This window comes from Drosophila subpulchrella, chromosome 2L, assembly GCF_014743375.2.
Source record: "Drosophila subpulchrella strain 33 F10 #4 breed RU33 chromosome 2L, RU_Dsub_v1.1 Primary Assembly, whole genome shotgun sequence".
Classification (NCBI taxonomy): Eukaryota; Metazoa; Arthropoda; class Insecta; order Diptera; family Drosophilidae; genus Drosophila; species Drosophila subpulchrella.
Genome location: NC_050610.1, coordinates 19,681,662 through 19,698,403, shown reverse-complemented (window position 1 = coordinate 19,698,403; position 16,742 = coordinate 19,681,662). Strand labels below are relative to the sequence as shown.

Below are 16,742 nucleotides of genomic sequence, written 5' to 3'. Positions count from 1 at the left end.
TATAAATAAATAAAAATTTTCAGAAATAGCTATCGAAATGTGTTTAGTTTTATCAATTACTTCGATTCATGAACATTTTTAATTGCCTATTTTGTTTAAATTTTGAATATCCGTTATTCCGAACTAAAAAATTATAATTAGCAAAGACTCGAACCGGATATGGATCTAAAACCGTGGTTGGTACCTCGACTGTGGTCGTGAACCTTACTAGGCATATTTCTCATTTTTAAGTATATTTTAGTACATTTTCAATAGTCAATAAGACGTTATTTTTAATGATTCGAACAGTGGTCACACTGGCTGCCAGCTGAAAAATTATTTATTTTCTTTTAAGAATATTTTTCAATTAAAAATAGTTCAAAATGTCTATTGCCAAGCGTGTGCAGGTAAGTAATTGTTTTAACTGTAATCTACAATCGTTAATCATTTAATCTTCCCAACAATTTAGCAATGGGCAACATTCGCTCGCACTTGGCACATTTACGATTGCACTTGGCAGAATCCCTTCGAGTCCGCTAAATTGGTTAAAACCCATTTAATGGGCCTGCAAAAGCCCATATATCATCCCATGAGTACGTATTACCTATCAATCTAGTCTTTTGTTTAGTTTATATACGATAAGTATGTGAAATTCGCGGTTTTATGTACGCATTTCGTGTGTCATTACATCACCGGCGTGTTTTCTTAGTTGTTGTTGCTGTTGCCAATAAAAAATGAAAACAAATAAATGAGTATTTGAAAATGGTAATTATTTGATCATTCAGTTTGCGATTAAAATAGTAGGAGGAACACCTTAATAATAGAAAATATATAAAATTCAAATTTATACAGTTATTATCTGATATCCTGCATGTTTTAAAGCATTTTTAACTTTTTCGATAAGAATATAAATACTTTTAAAGTTCAATACATTTTCTATTATAGTAATTTATTATTTATTCCCTAACAAAACCGACACTATTATTTTAACTGCAACTGAACTACCATTTAGTTATAATACCCTTTCTGACCGGCGATTATTGTTCTTTTAGGCTAAGCAAGTTATCCTCCAAGGTGATCCAATTAAAACCCGTAAATGCAATTTTCCAGATGACTGCGGTGACCATGTGGTGCTGATCAATACGCGGGAAATCGCTCTGCCCGGAGACGAGTGGGTTAAGAGGGTTTACTTCCATCACACCGGATATCCTGGCGGAGCCTCGTGGACCCTGGCGTGGCAGCTGCACGAAAAGGATCCCACGATGGTGATGAAAAAGGCTGTCTACAACTCGATGCACGGAAATCTGCAGCGCAGACACACCATGCAAAGATTGCATTTATTCGCGGACGATCAAGTTCCCGAGGAAATCCTGCAGAATGTCACAAATCAGATCCGCACACCGCGCTCAATTCCCCAGCGATTGGATCACATAGACAAGGAAACGCTGGAGAATTTCCCCAACATTATGGATTATCCCAAGGATTACATTTTGCGTTGATTTGTTGTTTGAAAATCATTGTAATTAAGATATACATAAAATGTGAAAAAAATGCATTGTTTTATTGTGATTTATAAGTACAAAATCAAAATAATTCCCTTTTATTTTTTAATATTTTTCTACGGTATCATCTAGGCGACTTCACCCCCATAAAAACAGAACCTTTTTTTGGGTTGGCAATACTTTGCAAAAAGGGATGCCAGGTTTTAAAATGTCAAGTTAATTTGTAAGAGCTATATTATTTAAAATAAAATAACTAAAATCAAAGAAAACCTCAAAATCACGACATTAAATATACTTTATAGGCTTATTTTTCCACTGAGCCTTATTTATTTCATAAAAACTTGTTATTTACTACATTTTGAAACTCTTGACAACCCTTATATTTACCGGCTGTGCGGCAGTGAATTGCAATTTACTCATCTCATTCGTATTGCTTCATTTTGCATCCATCTCGGGCGACGACGCCTACTCAAATATACTTAATATACAGAAAGTGCGGTCATCACTGAACGGAATTATCTAAAACCACCAACTGCTGGTACAATTTAACCACAGCTTTTGGCTTATCGGCGGCCGATTTTTATTGTCTTTAACGATAAGCATTATCGCAGAAAGTAAAGTATTTAAACATAAATGTCTTCCATTGTTTTTCAGTCTCCACTCGCAGCTTGTGCACTTCACACAAACTACTCCCGATTTACCAGATACAGAAACGCAATATGGGTCGCTTGGGAAACGTTGATCCTAGTTCCTACTCGCAACCGGATTTGATCACCACGGAGCACAGTGTTCTTAACTGGAAAGTCGATTTTGGGGCCACCAAACTTCAAGGAAGTGTGCTCCATCGCTTTAAAGTTCTGACTGCTAGTCTCGATAAGATTGTGAGTATTGTTAGTCTTTATTACTAAAGGGATTTGTATAGAAATAGTGCTAGAAAGGATTTGTTACGGCAAAAGAAGTTCCCATGTAAGATTGGGATAATAACACAAAGATTATGGATATAGTTAAGCAAAGAGTAAAAAATATTGTCACCTATTATCAATTGTTATTTATACTTTTGAGTTTTTACAGTGACTTACAAAGGAATGATCCAATACTTTCGATTCACACCTTTAATATTACTTCATCCTAATGTTTTACTTTCCATTTTAATTTGTAGCTCCTGGATGTTCGTGATATCAATGTAACCAATGCCACGTTGTTAGCCGGAGGCAGTGAACTACCGATCAACTATTTTATAAGCGATGCCATCGATGATATTGGTCAGAAGCTAACGCTGGAGTTGCCATCTGGAACGGCTAAGGGCAGGTAAAACGACAGCGATGGATAATCTAATCTATATGGGACTCATAAATAATCTGGAATACTTCACTTCTTATGTAGCCTCAATGTTCGCATCGATTACGAGACGTCGAGCAGCGCCAGTGGGCTGCAGTGGCTGAATCCCACCCAGACTTTGGGCAAAGAGCATCCCTATATGTTCTCCCAGTGCCAGGCGATCCATGCCCGCTCGGTGATTCCCTGCCAGGATACGCCGGCAGTTAAGTTTACCTATGATGCCACAGTGGAGCATCCCAGTGAGCTGACTGCTCTGATGAGCGCCCTCATCGATAAGAAGGAGGCTGGAAAGACGCACTTCAAGCAGGAGGTTCCCATTCCCGCCTATCTGGTGGCCATTGCTATTGGCAAGTTAGTTTCCCGCCCGCTTGGAGAAAACTCGAATGTCTGGGCAGAGGAAGCCATTGTGGATGCCTGTGCCGAGGAGTTTTCCGAAACAGCCACCATGTTGAAGACTGCCTCTGATTTGTGCGGTCCTTATGTCTGGAAGCAGTATGATCTGCTGGTGATGCCTCCATCGTTTCCATACGGTGGCATGGAAAATCCCTGCCTGACTTTCGTGACCCCAACTCTTTTGGCCGGCGATAAATCCCTGGCTGATGTTGTGGCCCACGAGATTGCCCACAGCTGGACTGGTAATCTGGTGACCAACAAGAACTTCGAACACTTCTGGTTGAACGAGGGCTTCACTGTGTTCGTGGAGTCCAAGATCGTGGGAAGAATGCAGGGCGCCAAGGAGCTGGACTTCAAAATGCTCAGTAATCTTACCGATCTGCAGGAATGCATCCGCACTCAACTCGATAAGACACCCGAGCTGACCAAACTGGTGGTGGATCTGTCTAACTGCGGACCCGATGATGCTTTCTCCTCAGTGCCTTACATCAAGGGTTCCACATTCCTGCGTTATTTGGAGGATTTGTTTGGCGGCCCCACCGTTTTCGAGCCTTTCCTGCGGGATTACCTGAAGAAATTCGCCTACAAATCGATTGAGACAAATGATTTTAAGAGTGCTTTGTATGACTATTTCATTGATACCGACAAGAAGGATAAACTAAGCGCGGTCGACTGGGATTTGTGGCTGACCACGGAGGGAATGCCGCCAATTATCCCCAAGTAATTTTTGCTGTTCAGGAAACTTAACTTATTGTTAATACTTTTTAAAATATTTTAGATTCGACGAGTCGCTGGCTAATGTGACCAAGGAATTGGCCACTCTCTGGAGCTCCAAGAGTGTCGCTGAACTGACCGACAGCGCAGAGATCAAGCAGAACATTTCCATTCACCAGCTCATTGATTTTCTGGGCAAACTTATCGAAAGCAAGGATATTGTTGATTTGACTGAGCGTAAGATTGAGCTTCTGGAAGCCACATACAACTTGAAGAGTTCCAAGAACGCCGAGGTTCGCTTCCGTCTCAACCGTTTGATTATTCGTGCCCGTTTGGCCAAGCGTCTGGATGAGGTTCTTGAATTTGCCAACTCCAATTTCCGCATGAAGTTCTGTCGCCCTATCTACCGTGATCTGGCTGGCTGGCCGGAAGCCAAGCCCGCTGCTATTCGCAACTTTGTCAGCGTCAAGGATCAGATGATGGCCGTGTGCTCGCACACAATTGAGAAGGATCTGGGATTGAAGTAAATTTAAGTCTGACTAATGCATTTTTTAAACTTCTAAATTAAACAATAAACTTGTTGCGCAACTAAAAGTGATTGGATTTGGTTGGCATCAAAGAGAAGTTAAAATAAAATTCCATTTAAATTCAATGCTCCATAAATCGATTCATAAAATTCATATTGTTTCGTTTTTCTTGAATTATTTGTTTTTATTAAAAAATAAGCAAAACTACGTTTATAACAAGTTGATTTCCATTTCCATGCTCATTGTAATTTCTAATCTTCAATTTTGCTTGCAATTTTCGCGTTACCTTGATACCGTATTATTACCAATTGAATTTTCTCTTTTTTGTAATAGTTATAGCTCAACATTGACCAATTTCAAAGGTTTTGGTGTTCGTATAACTAATCAAATGGGCGTCGATCAGGTTGATCTTCGTTTCAAATTTTCTTGTTGTTTAAATTCTTTAAATTTCTCTCTCGGCTTGTAGTACACATACACACACAATATATTAAATTTATTATTGTTTGCTTTGCTCGGCTGCTTAAATATTTTCTCTGTTGGTGTCTCAACTTCTAATCCCGACGAGTTTTGCTTGTGGTTTTTAAACTAATTAACAATTTTGTTTTTTCACTTCTTACATTGACCAAAATGCTTCAACATGCTTCCAATTAATTTTTCTCCAATTTTATAGCTGAGAGATCTCTGTAATTATTCCCTTTCCTCGGTCGCCTGGTCGATTTCTCGTCGCTGTTCATCTGGCAGAGGATTTAAAAACTATCACGCACTAGAATTATCATTGGAACGGGACGTGGATGGACCGGCACCCTGATCATCGCCCAGCACGAAAGTGGGACTCTGGCGGGATGTGTGATAGTGGTAGCCCTCTCTATAGCGCTGATTGGGTTTCGACCGTGCGGTTTGTGTGTGACCCAATGCTGGACGCTGATTGTTGAGCTCATTGGGTCGTTTGGCTGAAGGAAATGTTTATTATTACCCATCTGTTACTTAATTTAAAAAGTATTGTCTCTTACCAGGTATATAAGGCTTTTGATTATAGGACGATTGTTGTTGTTGTTGGTTATATAGATCCGACGAAGTGGCATTGCCATTGTGATGATATGGCGTCGCCTGCAGATCGGTGCTACAATTAATGGGACTCATCGGCGTCATCTCGCGATCCTCGATAAACAATTCGCTGGCATCGTCGGGCACCTGACGGTACTGAGTCCATGGCCAGGATGCGATGCCCGACAGAAGAAATGCCTCCAGGGCGCACAAATAGCCAATTATCTAATAGTTTAAGATATATTTAATTAATATAATATATTATAAATATATAGGTTTTTAAGTCTTACTCCAGTCGCCAGCAGCGTGTCCTTGGAATGCTTGGACACCCATGTGTATTCAGTGGCATAGAGCACCATGTGAACAAGCAGCGTGGAGCTCAAAATAAATATCAAACCAATACTCAGGTACATCCACGTGTTCTGTTTATAAGAAATTAAATATTTTGAGGTATATGGCTTAGCTTATATTACCAATTTACTTACCACTTTAGTCCAATTGAATGGAAACATGAGAGCTATGTGCGATATATCCAGAAAGAGCATGAGACATGTGATGAGTAGCGAAAAGAGCGCACAGAAGACCATCAGCCTCAGGCGTCCGATGAGTGGCAGTAGAAAGAGGCCCACCTGTACGGTGCCCGCGGAACATTCGCAGGCTAGACAGGCGGCCGAGGATAACTGGTAAACAGGGAAAATAGGTTATTAAAAAAACGTATCCTCAAGGATCTTAAGAGGATTTATTTTTCTAAAAACTCATAAGTAGGTGTATCAGGAATTATGAAAATTTTAAACAGGTTATTCAAAAATCTAGAACTATAACTCTAATATGATTGTAGTAAACTCTATTTGATTTTTGATTTGATTTAAATAAAATTTTTAATACACTAATATTTATTTGATACCAATTTATTATAGTAAACTCTATTTTAAATTAACCAATATCAAAGCCTTAAAATTTGATTTTAAAAAACATTTTTAATATACCTATTTATTAGACTCAACGAGTTTAGTATTATTAAATCCCTAAGATAATTCTTTTACGGGCTTAAAGTATATGAATGAAATAATCTAATTTAAGGTATGTTTACAATTTCGGATATAAGTTCCCCTATACAATTTTAAATTATGTAAATTGGCTTGTGTATATTTTTTTTAATAGCCTAATCCTATTTTGATATAATTAGGAAACCCCTCGCTTGACTTCTTCCTGCCTCGAACTCACCACCAATAGTATGCGCACAATCCCTGTAGGCGATTTCAAGTGTTGCGGATCACAGTGAAGGGCGACGCCCCAGGGCAGGGGGGTGTGGCCGCCCCTCTGCTTGTAGTTGGCATGGGAGTCCCAGGAGGTGCAGGTTCCGAGGGGGGATTCCAGGGACAACGAGTGCGAGTGCGAGTGGGAGAGCTCGCCGGCCCTGCTGCCAGCTATCTCAAAGTCCTGCTCATCGTCCAGCTGACAGCAGACCGGCTCCAGCTCCAGCTCCCGAATCTCGTCCAGCAGCAGTTCTATCTCGTCCGTGCCATATAGATCAGATACAGACGGTATATAACGTTGGGGTTGTTGCATTGCCCGTGGCGGGATGTGTCCCACATCACCGATGGTTGCCCCTCAACTGTCAAAAACTGCGCGCCCACGTCCTCCTCTCTCTCTCTCTCTCTCTCCCTTTCACTCTGTGTATTTTGGTCTCTTTCTCTCCTTCCTCGAGGTCTCTTCTTCTCTCTTAATTATCTTAGTAGCTGCAGAGATAAAAAATGGGAAAGTTTAAAAATATGCAAAACAATAAATAAATATATGGTATTATCTAAAAAATACAGGAAAAAATATTTAGACATATAAATTATTATTAGAAAACTTAAAATTATAGCTTTTATAAAAAGGTATTAATACTTATGTATATATTTCGTGCCAGTGTTAATACTTTATTTTCAAACCTACAAAATATTGTAAACTAATATTCTAGGTTTTTATTCGTTTTAATTTTTCTGGTAAAAGTCTCTTTAAATAATTTTCATGATATACATCTTTTAAGTGTATTTTTCATTTTATAATATTTCTTTATATTATTTTATTAGAACATGCGTAGAAGGGAAAAACGAAAGCAAATGAGTTCTGAACGCTCTGCTCCATTTGCTATGCTATAGAAATTGATAACTGCCAGGCGGCTTCGGCTTGCCCACGACACTCATTAGATGTCCTGTCCCCTCTGACCCCTCCACATGACACCACCCCCTTCATTACCTCCGCCTCTGCATAACCATAACGGTAATTTGATATGACTCGTCGACGACTTTGACGGCGCCGCTGCCTGGCTGTCACTCATACGCCATGTGGGCCGCAGTAAAGACGCGCCGCGGTAAAATCCCCCAGGGTGCTGCCAATCTGAATACGCTTTCCCTGCCTGCGGGATGCCACAACTTTCCCAGAAAATACGTTTATAAAGAAATAAAGAACGAAGGAGTTTAACCGAAAGGAAAGGGTAACCATATGGTGTGATATGAAAGTATCATAAATTAAAAATCACAATGATGTCGGTAATGTATAGGAATGTTTCTGCACTTAAAACGAAGGAACCCGTTTAGCATACCAATAGGCTGGAGGCTTGTAAACTGCAAAGCACATTTAAATATAAGGGCCTTTGTTTATAAATATACCAGAAACAAACCATACTTTTTAAATTAACAAAAGTTAGTGAAATGAGTTTATACGATGTATATTTATTATATATCATAACTAAATTTCGTTATATTAAGTTAATAAATATTCAAATCGAGATGAGTTGAGGTTGATATTGAATATTTAAATAAATCACCCTTAAAGTTTTCTATTAAATCGCTTCAATTTGTATAATCGTTCATTAAATCCCCTGAAACTATTTTTCCTCGTTCATTAATCATTGAAATTCCCATTAGAGTAACTTGGCTGGTGGTTTCTGCCCGCACTGATTAAGTTATTATTTTTATTTAAAAAATTCACAAATTAAATGAAATGAATTTATTCGAAGTATATTTATTTGTGAACTAACTTGCATAATATTAACTTAATAAATATTTAAATTGAGATGAGTTGAGAATGATATTAAATATTTAATTTATTCACCCTTAAAGTTTTCTATTAAATCTCGCCAATTTATATAATCATTCATTAAATCCCCTGGAACTATTTTCCCTCTTTCATTAATCATTGAAATTCCCATTAGAGTAACTTGGCTGGCGGTTTCTGCCCGCATTGTTTCATTTATTATTTTTAATTGCGTCTGATGCGAGGTTTCGATAGTCTACCTACCAGATGAGGTGGCTGCCAACTGGAAATTAAATCGAATTGGTTTTTGTGTGTGCTGCCGGATCTCTTTTCCCCTTTTCCCCTTTTCTCTCCCTTTTCCCAGTTTCCCATCTCGATTTTCCCCATCGACAATGTCGATGCTTTTTCCCTTTGCCCCTGCGTGTATGCAACGAAATTCTGCTGAGCATTTTTTATGTCACTCACACATACACAGGCACAGACTAATACTTTGGCAATTAACACAGACATGAGGAATGTGTAAGTGTGAGAGCTACACGAAAGCCCAACTCCGTGGAGAATTTGAACAATTTTCAGCTGTCCGGCCGCATTTTCCTCGAGCTGTCATAATCAGGACACAGCTGAAGGTAGCTTATGCTCCTTGTTGTCAGTTGTCCTGCTGCTTTTCCCACTGTTTTCCTTGTTGTTTTAGCAGCAGCACAAGGACTCCGAGCAGCAGGACATGAGAAATGCAGCTGGACAGGAAGAGCGCAGGATGGGAAGGGTGTTTGGGGGTTCGGGGTTGGGGGTCGGAATGGCACAACAACACACATCTGTGTGTAGGTATTTCCCTCTCCGGACAGGCAATGTAACAATTTGTTCTCTCTCTTTCTGGCCAAATATCCTTGTCTCTCTCTCTCTCCCTCTCTGTGTAGTTTTTGTGAAGTTTTTGTTGGTGGTGCTGTTCGTGTTGTCCTTGCTCTAGTTTTAGCGCCCGAATGTCCTCAGCCTCCGGTCTGGGTTCTCAGCCCCTGCCCCGGCCCCGCCCCCTTTGTGACCGCCCCCTATCCACGCCCTTATCTCTGTCTATTATCGCTGCACATAATCTCCCGATGCTGCTCGAGTGCCTAATGAGAGTCCTTGTCGGCACATCTCTCGCAAAGGACATGCCCTATCTTATCCAATTTGCCCATCGATTGCCAGACATTAAGCCCTTCACCTGCAGCCCCCCTTTCTCGAGTTTTTGTCACGCTTAATTTCACACACAGAAAGAAATTAATTACATTCATATTTTTATCCAATTAACGTGTCTGCCTGCCGCTTTCACTCATTTTAACACTCGTAATAAATATTAATTCAACACATGCTCGTTAAAATTCAATTAATAGGTTTATTAGGCCGTTTAATTTTATTTCAGATGGGATACAAATCTGAATGGTTAATAATAAATTAATTAAACATAATCTAATTGAATTTTAAATTGACGTTGGCTACTGGTACAGAAAATTTATGTTTATCGAAACATTATGAAAAACATATTTTAAATATAGTTTAATATTTTTAAAACCTATTTTACCTTTAGCTATGATAGATTGTACTAAAAAGTCTTTAGTTTTAATATTAAATGCTTATATCAGAGACCCTAAATAAGAGTTATTTGATACATTTCCATTTAATAACTAAAAGATTAAAACACCTTAACCCTCACAAAACCAAAGTTGTTTTCCCCTAAATAAGGTGTTCTTTGATTAAATGACCTAAGTGCATGGTTTAACTAGCCAAGAATCTATGCAGTAAAACAGCTTTTATGATAGTTGAGCTCTAAAGCTCCTTACTTATACCATAAATTATCGTTTTTGCCAGTGCTCAATTTGAAATCAATTATGCTGATCTGCATGTAAACTGACTTGGCTTCCTGTTGGGCTCCGACTTTCGCCCCGCTTTTTGAGCCAACGTCTGCAGGAAGTGCAAGTGCTGTGTATGCAAATTTATTGTCAATGAAGGGGATTGGAATTGGCGTTTAGACTCGCAGGGAACCAAGTAGGGGGCCTTATGAATGGCAAAAGGGTTGGGGCGTTGGGGGCGGACTGCAAGGGTTGGACCCTCGACGTGGGCTCGGCTGCATTTCTTATTTATGAACGTGCATAGACAATGCTTTTGGGTTCTTGTTGCTTTTTGTTTGAGTTGAGTGCCCCCCCTCCCCAAACACAAATACAAATACAAACACACTCGCTGTGGCAGGCAGTGTGCAACTTTTGTCGCATTCAATGGACCAAAGTTGCCGTAAATAACTTTTAATAGAATTTTTAATGGGGCTCGCTCGGTCGGCCGATGTCCGTTGGGCTTGCTGTATGGCAATTTGGTTTAATATAGATTACCATAATGATTTGTCAATGCTATGAGAGCAGTTGAAATGCGGTTAAAGTCAAAAAACTGTTGTGGTCAGGGATAAAAAGATAAATATATATATCGTGTGGTTATTTGGAAATAAAAGCATGCATTGATTATTAAACTTTTATTTATGGATAAGACAAAGGTTTCATAATTTATTTTCTTTTTATATTTTCCAAATAATTTTTCGACTAGTTGTGTCTTACAGAAATATTATAAATAATTATTATGGAGTGTAAAAGACCTACAACGCATATTAAAAGTTGTAAACCCGGCAATTCTCAAGCTTATCCATTATTAGCCAACTTTCCAAGCAATCGAAAACTTTATGAATTTTAAACTAACTTTAGCAACACCAAATTTTACCAGCCTAATAATGTATTGACTGAAATATAGTATATACGAAACACAAACTGCTCTACGAGCAAAACTTAATGGCCAAGTGAGCTGTAACAATATATTACATGGCATAGGGTGAATGTTGGACAGTCCACGGACTTTTCCGAGCTGCGTATACATTTTAGCTAAAATATTGGAATTTTCATGTTTTTTTTTGCTACATTTTTGGTTTTGTTGCTGGATGCAGACAAGTTGACTATCGTCCTCGATTCGTGGCGGCATTCAATGCGGCTGGAAAATGCAGGGGAAAAGTGGTAGAAGGCAAGCGGAAAACTGGGACCTTTTCCTACTTATTATGCCGCCGCATGTTTCTCTATGTTTGCTCTTTTGCGGAATTATCGATTACAAATGAATATTTCATCAGGGGAAAGAGGCTTGAAAAAATGGAGAAAACTGGGCAGGGGTTCAGAGGTGCCAGGCACCTGTCGCCTGCTAACTTCCGTTTCCGGGTCGCGACACTCGGCGGCTATTTTTAATTAAAATGCAGCATACTTTTCGCCCTTTACTAAAGAATTTTTAGCACCGAAAGAAAAATGTGAGAGTGCATACTTTTACACTTTAAATTTTAGTAATGAAAACGGAAAAAGTATATTTAAAAGATCTCCTTCATAAAAAAAACCCAACTTTGAAATAATGTATACAGGTTTAGAGAAAATATAAACGAATATGATTCAAAATAAAAATAAAACTAAAATATAAAAATAATTTTATCCCCATTTTTTATTTAATAAGAATAAATTGATTACCTTATAAATTTATTAAAATAATTTGCAAATAAAGGAAGTTAAATTTAATTTTTTTTGTGTGACCTTTAGATCCTTCCCAACTTCTTTTCCCACTTTCCCTCTGTCTCTGAAAAGCTGCTGTTTAATGTATGGCCCCACTTCTGTTTTGTGTCGCATAATTACCAATGCCAGGATAATTAAGGCAACGCCAGGCTGCCAGGCCACACATAAAAAGGACAACGAGTCCCGAATGCGGGTCCTGACTCCAGGGATTCCAATATGGAGTGGGGCGGAACGGGGAGTAGTGGGTGGCAATGGGGTGGTTAGGTGGTTCAGTGGTGCGAGCACGTGACTAACGGTAATGGCACGCCAAATCACAGGAGAATCGAAATGTTTGCCGGGCGACAGTGCTCAGAATTCCAAATGCGAATAAGGGACAGGAAGCGGATTTTACAGCAGAATTTCCTTATTCTATTAGGATAAAAATAGGAAATCCGTAGATGTATAGTGTATTTAATTTGGGTTGCAATGATTTTCTAAAAATGGTTAGTGAAATTTGAAGGACTCTAAGGAGCATGAGATTGTAAATAATAAATAATTGTAATGTCATTTGTACAGCAATTGTGTGTTAAGACTGCTGGCATCATTGTCGAATATTCAAAAATCATGCGAGGCATTTACACCATCATTTTAAAAATGCTATTTACATAAGCATACTTTGGTTATTACTTAAATTAATTTAAATTGTATGATAAACAAATTAACTAATGCATAACCTCGTCCATCCCAGCTTAAATTTTAATGAGATGATGTTCAGTGCCTGAAAAAAGGACTTTCTGTTCAGTGGCAACTCATGATCCTCTTGCGAAACTCTTGCATAAACTCCACTTCAGTTTTGCCTGCCGATTTCCCCGCGTCCATGAAACTTGAGAAGAAAGTGATTAAGGCTCACGTTTCGGGATTACGTAAGCTCCTACAGGGATACTTAGCCATCTGGGCCTCAGAGCGTTTATATATCTATATTTCGTTCGTGTGTGTGGGTGTCTGTTAAGCATATCATGTGTTTATGCGATTCCTGAAATGAACACCCCCTCAGTCCCACTCCGTCACTAAAACCACTTTTACCTGAGCTTTTCGGGGCGTCCCCTGACACGTGAGCTCCATAAAAAAGGCAAGAAGGCCTCGTCATTTCATGGACGTTGCAGCACGCGAGGGGTCCTCTAGCCCCGGCCCCTTCCCCTTTTCGCTTTCCCCTAGTTTTCACTCAAACCCTCCCCGGTGTTTTCACTTTTGTTGGGATTTTCTGTGCCCGCCTTTCCCCGCTGGGTAAACACTGCTATTAAATGCGAACTGACCCCAAATGCTGACCGACTCGACAGCAAGCTATCAAGTACAGTTTTCATTCTGTAAAGCGAACCCTCTAAAATTAATGAAGGTATTGTAGATTTTTGAGATGAAATTTATTTGGGTTGGTCCTGATAGGGAACAAGTTTACAAGATATATTTATTTCAAAGAGTACTAAGAGTAGGGGAAATGAATTAAAGAACATTAGTAGGCACACACACAAAAAAAATTTGGGTAAAATTTACCAATATGGAAGTTATGTAACTTTAAAAATGGTTTAAGAACTATTCAAAATAGTTATGTATGTTATGTTGTGTCTTTGGTTATAATATAATAGTAAAACTACCATTAAATAGTACTTTGTGTGTATTTTGTTGTTATGAGAGTAACTATTTCATTGGTAAAAAGTACCAATATGGAAGTTACGTAACTTTAAAATATGGCTAACAACTATTCAAAATAGTGTTGTATGTTATGTTGGTTACTATTTAGTAGTAAAACTTCCATAAAAAAGTTTTTTTTTTTTTGTTGTTGTGAGAGTAACTATTTCATTGGTTAGATTTACCAATTTGGAAGTTACGTAACTTTTAAAAATGGTAAACAACCATTCAAAATAGTGATATATGTTATGTTGTGTCTTTGGTTACTATTTAGTAGTAAAACTACCATTAAATAGTAAGTTGTGTGTATTTTGTTGTTGTGAGAGTAACTATTTCATTGGATAAATTGACAATTTGATGTGGTGGGCTCATTTAACTATTATAATGGCCAATTGACCCAATAAATTTTGTGGGTGTAGATGTTTAAAGGAACTATAGTTCAATACATATAAAAAGGAAACTTAGCAAATTCTATAAGACTTTGAATAATATTAATAGCTACGATATTATCGATATATATATTGTTATTTATTTTAGGTCAACTAAAATCATGCCTTTAAGCCCGACTGTAATTAATTATCCCTAAGCCCTCTCCCATTTGGTATAGTAAACGGGCGGTGCAACAACCTCGTTTCGCCGACCTTGAACCAGTTTCATTTTTTACAAATTTCCAGCAAAAGGGGAAAGTCAAGGGGGCGAGCCTAGAAAGGGAAAAGCATTAGGAGACTTTGCCAACTAAGAACTTTTGCAAATATCTTGGCGTATTAATAAGGCTCAAGAGTCTAACGGCCATTTAATCGCAGCCACATACGCACACAGCGAATCCACATGTGTGGGTGGGATAAAATGAGGTTCTATGACAGCAAACTAAAAATAAACAAATGAGCCAAGCCAAAAACATAGGAAAATCAAGAAAGAACGAGTTGAGGCTGCGGAAAAGCGCCTGCGCGGAGAGGAAAATTTGAATGGAAAAACAGGCAGAACAGCGAGAGAGGAAAAGCGAGAGAGCCACCACAGTTATTGTTGTGGCTGCCGAAGGATTTCAAGGAAGTGAAATAGCTGCAGACTGAGTTTTTCACAGACAAACTTTCCTATCTGCTTCCTCTTCCTCATGCTCTTCCCTTTCTTCTTCTTCTTGGCTCTTCCTAGCTGTCACTTCCTGTGTATCTTTGTGTGTGTAAGCGTGGGATTGAAAACAATCTGTATTGAAAAAAGATTTTTAGAGTTTTTAGTTTTGATTTTAATATGCCGATATTAAATGTGGTGAACATCGAATAACTGACTAAAATAATAAGTATTCCTATGGGAATATATTTTGGAAAAGTGAATTTGTGTGATGTTCATCAAACTAAACAAATGCTATGAAATAATAACTACCTCAGTTAATTATAGGTATTTCCGACTAAGGTCGTCATTAAAATAAGTACCCCTCATTATAGGCATTCATAAATATAAGTGTTAATTAACTAAGGCTATAAAGTATCAATTATAAGGGTAAATAATAAGGTTTCCTAGTAATAAACGTAAACCGATTCTTCTTTTCTTTATGAAATTATGTTAAATAAATATTGAGATAAATATTAAAAATAAATAAAAACATTTTTACTAAAACTATGAATAACTTAAAGAAAATTTACTCATATTTTATAGTTAAAAATAGGTTTTCATTTATTTTTTATTTAGCAGTGAACTTGGTTCAATTGAACCAATTCAGATGGTGAACCTTGCACCAACACAAACAAACTCCACACACACATACAGCCTTGGCTAGTCTACTCTCATAGTATCCTTTTTTTAGGGTGTGTGTGTGTGTGTGTGGCCCAAAGTGTTATATTGACATTTGGCTACATAATGATTTATGCTGCTGCAGGAGCCGAGCGATCCTTGCTCCTTCTAATTCCTGCTGCTATTTTTAGGGGCATGGCCATAATTTATTTTTATGTACAAACGGCAGCGGCAACAACAACAGGAAGGAGGCAACTATATCACACGCACACACGCACACACATACACACACTCAAACAGAGATATATTTTTTTGGGCAAGCGAAGGGCAAACGCTGGAAAGCATGCTACGATTTTTGTGTGGGAGTTGGGCGGTTAATTCGGTGGGTTTGCTGGCGGGGGGTGGGCTGTTCGTGTATACAACTAGTTAAATAAATTTACACTTGACCCACCTTTTTATTTCCCAGCTATATGTATTTTTATATATTTTTTTTCTCCTCCAAATGCGCGGCACGTTTCTATTTCCTTTATTTTTTGGCCAGCAAAAATCTTTTGAAAATTGCCTTTGCACATGTGTGTGTTTGTGTGTGATGGTGTTGGTGTGGGGGTGAGTGGGTGGTGGTGATGGTGTTTCTTCCTCTTCTGCCCAACTAAATGTCAGTTCATTCATGGGCCAAAATCAGCTTTCAGTTTTCCTTTCGAATGTATGTGTGCAAAACGGGAAGCTGGCATTTTATTTGTGATTTCCTGGATTTATTTTTTGCTTTTCAAAATATTCGGTTTTAATTTTTCTTATACATTTCGCACTCATCTTTATGCACACCTTATATTTTCATTTGTTGCTTAATTATATTTTGCCCGTTTCATTTGAGACGCTCAGCAAAACAATTTTCATTTTCACACACTCGCACGAAAATCATTACTCAGTATGCACGGCTTTCCACGGGCTTTTCATTTGCCAACCACCGCGCCCCTCGCCCCACCATTTGGGCCATGCTGCCTTTACTGCCGTTTCTACTGCCTTTCAACATTTGCTAAAACACTCACACAGTCGCACGTCGGAGATATTATTGGGGCGGTTGGGCGGTTGGGCGGTCGGGCTGTTCGGGGGGCGTGGCTGGTCGGGGGGCGTTCGAATGCAAAGCAGCAGAACGGACGTCGAAACAACGCGACACCAACACAGAAGTGAGTGCAGGGACAATCCGGAAAAACCGACGACCGACAGCGTGAAAAGCCAGCAAACGACTGAGTCTCGAAGCCCAAAAAGAAAGCTGAGAAAGC

General features: G+C 38.7%; 2 protein-coding genes across 5 annotated transcripts; one reads left to right on the top strand and one right to left on the bottom strand.

The window, feature by feature from the left end:
• The first annotated feature begins 253 nt into the window (after positions 1-253).
• LOC119547030 (39S ribosomal protein L13, mitochondrial) lies at positions 254-4,520 on the top strand. Of its 3 annotated transcripts, XM_037853700.1 has the most exons (6): positions 254-386; positions 449-572; positions 2,136-2,362; positions 2,641-2,789; positions 2,865-3,932; positions 3,991-4,520. In XM_037853700.1, exons 1-6 carry the CDS (start codon positions 363-365, stop codon positions 4,451-4,453), a joined length of 2,055 nt encoding a protein of 684 aa, XP_037709628.1. In that variant the 5' UTR covers positions 254-362; the 3' UTR covers positions 4,454-4,520. The 3 variants fall into 3 exon arrangements, with proteins under 3 accessions (XP_037709628.1, XP_037709631.1, XP_037709630.1); XM_037853702.1 differs by lacking the exons at positions 254-386; positions 449-572 and adding an exon at positions 1,860-2,019; XM_037853703.1 differs by lacking the exons at positions 2,136-2,362; positions 2,641-2,789; positions 2,865-3,932; positions 3,991-4,520 and adding an exon at positions 1,090-1,520.
• Positions 4,521-4,659: 139 nt separating this feature from the next.
• LOC119547031 lies at positions 4,660-16,692 on the bottom strand. Of its 2 annotated transcripts, none has more exons than XM_037853704.1 (6): positions 15,914-16,692; positions 6,722-7,236; positions 5,983-6,177; positions 5,788-5,919; positions 5,464-5,722; positions 4,660-5,403 (listed from the first exon to the last, which is right to left on the bottom strand). In XM_037853704.1, exons 2-6 carry the CDS (start codon positions 7,064-7,066, stop codon positions 5,210-5,212), a joined length of 1,125 nt encoding a protein of 374 aa, XP_037709632.1. In that variant the 5' UTR covers positions 7,067-7,236; positions 15,914-16,692; the 3' UTR covers positions 4,660-5,209. The 2 variants fall into 2 exon arrangements, with proteins under 2 accessions (XP_037709632.1, XP_037709633.1); XM_037853705.1 differs by having other exon boundaries at positions 16,285-16,692.
• Between the last annotated feature and the right edge of the window lie 50 nt (positions 16,693-16,742).